Source organism: Montipora foliosa, chromosome 3, assembly GCF_036669935.1.
Source record: "Montipora foliosa isolate CH-2021 chromosome 3, ASM3666993v2, whole genome shotgun sequence".
Taxonomy (NCBI): domain Eukaryota; kingdom Metazoa; phylum Cnidaria; class Anthozoa; order Scleractinia; family Acroporidae; genus Montipora; species Montipora foliosa.
Window position 1 is genome coordinate 53404074 of NC_090871.1, and position 6839 is coordinate 53410912.

A 6839-nucleotide genomic window follows, 5' to 3' on the forward strand; every position below is an offset into this window, starting at 1 on the left:
TTCTGCAGGCCACGCAGATTTTTCCCGAAGCAAGCGGCGAAGTGTGAAGTCTGGAGGGATATGGGGCGACTTTCTCGTACACCGACTGCTAGGCGGCCCAAAACAGTACCCAAACAAAATAGACCGCAGATACCTTTTTCAGATCCGTTCATTCCGCTACTGAGAGCAGTAGGAAAAGAATATGAATCCATTCATACCGACAATGAAGGAGGTCTCAAAAGAATACCCATGATGATCGAATATACTGTATATATTAGGGAGCTTAAGCATACGAGTTTTTGAGACGCGGACGGCAACCGGAAGAGAATATTTCGCGTGCCAGGACAGTGGTGTTTCCCAGATTTTTGTACTAATCATCTCTGATGAAGAAAGATATACTTGGCTATGTAAATGTGGTTGCGTGAAGACAAATCAAAAGGGAAAACAGCTCACTTCCGGTTGCCGTCCCCGCCTCAAAAACGCGCGCGCTTAAGCTCCTTATTTGTTCCTAGTCCGGAAGAATTTATATGGAAAGACGTAATAATGAGCCTCACCAGTCCATCAATCCGTCTCTTTAGACTCGAAATAGTGTCCTCTTTCTCGTTCATTTGGGCTTCAAGTTTCTCCTTTGCATTTGTTAATTCTTTGACCCTTAAAAGCAATAAATAAATAAAGAAATTAATAAGTTATTTGTTTATTTATTTATTTATTTTCGAAATCAAAGACGTCACGGAACTGAAAACTTTAGAAAAAAATATTTCATCTTCACAACTTTCTTTAGATAAAAATTCAGAAGACCTTGCGATTTTGATTTTAGAATTTTCTTATGTCACTGTGAAAACCATCTAATAACCTTCTATTGTTTTCTTTCTTCTGTCGAGTGGGGTTCAGAAGGAGGTCCACCTATTAAATTCTCCCTTCAATTCCACGCACGAACCGTCGTTAAATTACTGCAAGCAATAATTTTTGTGGGAGACGTGGTGGCCTCATGGTTAGTGCGCTCGACTCCGAATCAAGTTGTCTGGGTTCGGGTCCTGGCCGGGGACATTGTGTTGTGTTCTTGGGCAAGACACTTTACTCTCACGGTGCCTCTCTCCACCCAGGTGTAAAAATGGGTACCGGCGAAAATGCTGGGGGTAACCCTGCGATGGACTAGCATCTCATCCAGGGGGGAGAAGAAATACTCCTAGTCGCTTCATGCTACAGAAACAGATAAGCGCCGGCCAGGTGGGCCTTCTAGGCTCATAGCAGACTTTACCTTACCGGCAGAGTTTCAACCATTTAGGTAAACTACGTAGTTAAGGCATCGCATTTTCAAAAGGGTTTACAAGTGAAAAGGATCACTTCTGCCTTACTTGAGAATCAGGTCGGTTCTCTCGTTGTCGTATTTGTTCTGGAGCTCAATAAATTCTTGTACTTTTTCACGAAGTTGCTCTTCAGCCTTGAGATAAAGAACAAAATCGGAAGAATTACAAAACATAAATAACATGACTTCCTCATTGAGTTCATGTACAAGGAGGATATTGGTCGACTTAACACTAGAGGGTGTCTTAGACATCGCCGAAGTCTTGGCGTATACAACAATACAAATACGAGAGGAAATGAATCAATTCTTTAAAACGCACGTTACAGACGTCTTTGTTCTCTTACGATTTTAGCAATGAAAACGCCTGACCTTAAGTGGGAGGTATACTGTATTTGTTGGCAATTCCGTATTTCATCATTGGTTGTTAAACGTATATTCAAATCTACACTGATTGTCTCTTGGACAGTACACGCGCCATGAGTGGCCAACACCGGGCCGCACGGTATTCTATAGCGCGATCAACTAAATTTTAAACGTTTGTCTTGAATTCTAAGATCTAGAGATATTAATACTATATCACCCCTCACAAACGTCGATTCCTTAGGTCGCAAAACATACGGCTTTTTTTACTTACACTACAACCCTCCAACCAGCTCAGTTAGAGGTATTATTCGCGAGTAGACCAACATTCTCTGGTATAAATGAATACGACATTTGCTTAACCATTTGATTTCCAGGAGTGATCGATATGTAAATTCTTCTCACAATGTTAATGAAATGTCAGTCAGACAGGTATTGAGAATGAAGAATATTATCAGCTTTAGAGGACGGGTGTGATCTTGATATAACACCAAATTCTCATGACTACCAAACGACGAAATCCATGGTACTAGTTAAGAGGATAAACGGTTCGATCGTGGGAAAAAGACAAAAAGCACAGTATAAATTATATTACCCTTTGCCGCCTGTTCCTCTCATCCTCGAGCGCAGCCTGGGTATTAGCATCCATGCCCCTGAGGTTCTTATCCAGTTCCATGCAGGCACCCTGCACAACACGCACAGACTTGCTAACTTCAGCGCGCACACCAGACAGGTCTCTATAACAAGGTAAGGAAAATGCAGTTCATTCACAAGATCATTTATTTTCAAGGGAGTCTAGAGTGTGCAAGTTGAAGACTTGTACATTTACGAATTTGACGTGCGTCTTGTAAAATTTTGCCCTCTAAATAATGATAAATTGTGTCAAAGTGGCTGTCGAACCACGAGCCGGCCACACTCTCCGTAATGCTTTCATCACATTTATTTTTCAGTCGTCTACAAAACTGTCTACAAAATCGTCTCCTCCATCTTGCAAGTTCAAAAGTCACATAGGTTAAAATTCTAAGCGTCTTCAGTCCTCTCATTGATAACATTTGACCAATCAGCGAGCGAGAATTTAGTCATTGTAAAACAAATGCATACCTCTGGGTTGCGGATTTCATCTCATTAAACTGTCGCCTAAAATTGTTCACAGTCTTCCACATGTCCATCAAGCGTACATGCTCGTTAGCGAAGTAAGCTTGTTCTTCTTCGTCGCGAGTTTCGAGTTCTTCTCTTGCTTTATTCCAATCGTTTGTTAGTTTCTGGATATCCAGTGTCAGTTGCTGATTGGCTGAAGTTGCTTGCTCTAGTTGTTCTCGGAGCATGTTGTTGACATGTTGAAGGCTAGCACTCCTATAAACATCACAAACAAAGAGTGTCAAGCAGTGAGTGCATTTAGATTAGGAAAATGGTCCTGGGTCCAATTCATGTTACTGTCTGTGGTAATAGATATTCAATAGGGAGCACGCGCGTTTTTGAGACGTGAAAGGCAACCGGAAGTGAGCTGTTTTCTCTTTTAACTTGTCTTTACACAACCACATTTACATTGCTAAGTATCTTTTCTCCATTGGAAATGATTAGTGTAAAAATCTGGGAGACACCACTGTCCTGGCACGCGAAATGTTCTCTTCCGGTTGCCGTCCGCATCTCAAAAACGCGCGTGCTTAAGCTCCCTAATGTACATTCCATAACGGGTGGGATGAAGAGAAATTGAACAGAATCATCAAGGATAGCGACAAGAACGAATGTACGAAGCCTGAAAAAATACCGAGCGTTAGGACAGTGCCAAGAGCTAGGAGGCGTTTCCAGTCATGTGCTAAAACTAATATTTCCCTACATATGACCCGAGTCTTTCTTTAGGCTGGATTTCCTAAATAAAAACTCCTAGCGAAATGTGACTGATTTAACCTTCAATGCATGCATGACATGCATGGCTTACCAGCTTGCAGATTGTCAGTAACCAATACTGTGCAGTACTATCTAAATGTGAGTTTAAAAATAGGCGTACTGGAAAACCACACGGTTCCCTTAGACGCTACATGTAAGTTCAGTTTACTGTTACAATTTTTTTTTCTTTAGCTCCAAAATTTCAACATCAGAATGTATGCTGCCAAAAATAATTCCATAGAGAACAACAAAATGACTGAAGTTGTGAATTTATTTGTTTAATCCTTATAACACCAACGGCGCATTTTTGCTGAAAGCTCTGAATTCCGATTTGCTTATTGATGAGTAAGAGATTGTTGTTGGACATTTTGTAAACTCAAAAGTACATTAAATAATGAACAATTATATTTTCATAGAATGTAGTTACTACGAAAACCACCGAGCTGTGGAATGGGCCCGAATATTATATTGAGTGACTGCTCTGTCCACTTCAGTTAAACATTTTGATCAAATTTCTTCAGTTAACATTTTGATGAAATTCCTTCCCACAGTGTGAGTAGTAGCCAGCTTTCGCTGTGAAGGTGTACCGGTTTTAAAAATCATTAGTCCTGGGGGGAAAGGATAAAATTGTTCTTGTCCAGTGAAGAGGTTGCAAGTGCAACTATGGACTACTTCTAGTAAAAGAAAGGTTCCCTGCTCTGAAAAGTAGCATCGAACGCAACACCTCTCAAGAATTTGAACTATTTACAAGCGAAAGTAGGCAGGGCAGTGACTCGCAATTTGGGCCCATTCCACAGATCGGTCGTTTTCTGGTATTACTCATTTGTATGCACCTCTGCTGTTCCTCTTCAAGACGGATCAGAGAGTTTTCCAAGTCACTGGAATGCTCATCCTCTGTTTCTTTCAGCCTGGCTTCCTGCTCTTTCAAAGTAACTGTTGCTGATTCAAGCTATGAAAGGAAATTACAAGTTGTGTTATATACCCAGCCTCCAGTTGTTCAAAGGTGGATAACACGCTGTCTACCGGATAAGTCACTATCCATTGGATAGTGCAATTGGTTTCGCTATGACTTATCTACCGGGTAGTGATTTATCTGGCGGATAGCACTATCCATTGTTTGAACAATTGGGGCCAGAACTCCACTTGCTTTAGGCACACCATCTTTCTGAGAAGAGAGATTCCTTAATTTCTCTGTAACTGGAATGGTTTCAATTGCCTTTCACTTTATCTCTAATGCAAAGCAGGAGTTTCACTGTAACCCTGCATAAGTATAGTGCTAGTTACATTTTCACAAAGAGATTTGCACAAGATAAGTGCCCCAAGAAGTACATGTAATAAGTGGTTTTAAAGCAAGGAGAGTTCATACACTCATCTCTCTCGCTTGCCACATTTCCTCAAACCCTTTCCCAATAATAATATACAATCTTTCATGAAGTCATTTGATGGGAACACAGGCTAGAGGCCGTTTTTTATTATAACAGCTGCCCAAAATGAAACCATTCAAAGTAAGTTTAAGGATAAGTGACTTACATGTACATTGTAAGAACCCATTTTCACACATTTGTAGAACTCTGAATGGCTGTTGCTGTGCAATTTTCAACCATAACACCGAAGTACATGGCCGAAGACCAAGTAGCTTGGGACATTCTGGGGTAATAATTATTCTCTTATTTTCTCTAAACAACTTCTTGTGCATCGCTTACTCTACTCATTTATTCACTCCAAAAATCATTCTTTTATTTGCAATATTGATGGACTAACTGATTTACTGATCAAGGTGCTTTCACAGCCATAACACTTACTAGTGACACCCGTACCAGGTGTCATGGGTTACGAGTTCTTAGACTATTGAGAACCATGACTTATATCCAGCATTTCTATGAATGCAACTAAGGCCGAAAGCAGGCAAATACTGGTAAACTGCTTTGCCCTACTGTCCTCTAGAGAACTCAAAACAATACTGTACCAAAATGGAAAAGAAAGATCCAAAACACAAAAAGAGTTCAAAGGTATTGCCTTTAGTTTGCGAATAAGCCTACAGCTGTAAGTATGATGTGGCATTCCCACTGTCGTTGATTTCATCTTTTACAGCATAACCCCATTTTAATGAATTTTAAGCCTCTCCACACGATGTTGTGTCAACCACAGCCACATTGGTGCTCGTACATGTACGTTACAAATTATTTTGGGAGTTGAACAGCACTGTCAAGAAAACACATTTCTCTTGTTCTCTTTTTTCAGTACACAAGCATGGCCACAAATCAGGTTACAGTGAAAACATTCTACAGAAGAACTATACCCAGTTCTCTCCCTTGCAAATACGTACATGTACATTTAAATTAAGAAACTCAAAACAGTTGTCTTACTTTCTTCTTTGCATCCTCCTCAGAGGATTTTGACTCATTCACTGAAGTCTCCAGCTCTCCACACTTGCGTTTGTACTGCAATACTTTCTGCTGCAACTTTTTGAATGAGTTGAGCCTGTCCGCTGCTGACCACCTGATAAGCTTGCATTTGCGTTATAGTTTGTTATGTTCTTCCTCCAGCTTTGTTTTCAGATATGCAACTTGCTGCCACCAAATTACTGTCTGCAATAACTGATTGCTCCCCAGCAGCAAGTGTGCTTGTGTATCCTGTACTTCCTGGACTGGCACCACCCTTCATGTAATGCTCCAACTGAAAAAAAAATTCAGTGCTTAAATAACCCATTGACTCCTCGGGGTTCCCTATTGACGAGTAAAATCGTCTGGCATTAGACAGAGTAAAATACTAAGTATGGCCATTTGGGCCGGTTTGGGTATCAAAGGGTTAATATCCATTTCCAGACATCATATTAACAATTATTGGATGAGGTTGAGCATGATATCATGAATTATCAAAACCGAGGTCTGTGTTATCTGCCGAAGCCGAAGGCTGAGGCAGATAACACAGACACAAGGTTTGATAATTCATGTATCATGCGAAAACCGAATTCAATAATTGTTTTATTATACATTTTTCACATAATTCATCCTCAGAAACAGAAGCGAAGCGTTCAGCCTTTTTGTTTCTGAGGAGAACACTCCAAGGCTTAGTACCAGGCAGACGTTGAACTTGACATGATAAATGTAATAACTGCAGCAGATATTACATTTATCATGTCAAGTTCACAAGCTATTGTGAAATTGATTGAATGCGCTCGACCACTCAGATTTTTTCATAGTGAGTCTGATTAATAATAATATCCATTTCCAGACATATTACGGTTTAAAGTTTATGGCAAGGTGCAAGAAGAGAACGATAGAGCTAATCGTGTAGTCAAGCTTTT

The 6839-nt window shown here is 40.3% G+C and overlaps 1 protein-coding gene across 1 annotated transcript in view; it reads right to left on the reverse strand.

The window, feature by feature from the left end:
- LOC137997676 (rootletin-like) overlaps positions 1-6210 on the reverse strand; it is a 31367-nt gene extending 25157 nt beyond the window's left edge. The window contains exons 1-6 of the mRNA XM_068843808.1: positions 5899-6210; positions 4366-4481; positions 2747-2998; positions 2241-2382; positions 1335-1420; positions 534-630 (exon numbers count right to left, since the gene is read on the reverse strand). Of these exons, the coding sequence (XP_068699909.1) occupies positions 534-630; positions 1335-1420; positions 2241-2382; positions 2747-2970 (549 nt within the window). The 5' untranslated portion in view covers positions 2971-2998; positions 4366-4481; positions 5899-6210. The remainder of the gene's footprint in view (positions 1-533; positions 631-1334; positions 1421-2240; positions 2383-2746; positions 2999-4365; positions 4482-5898) is intronic.
- Positions 6211-6839: the final 629 nt, after the last annotated feature.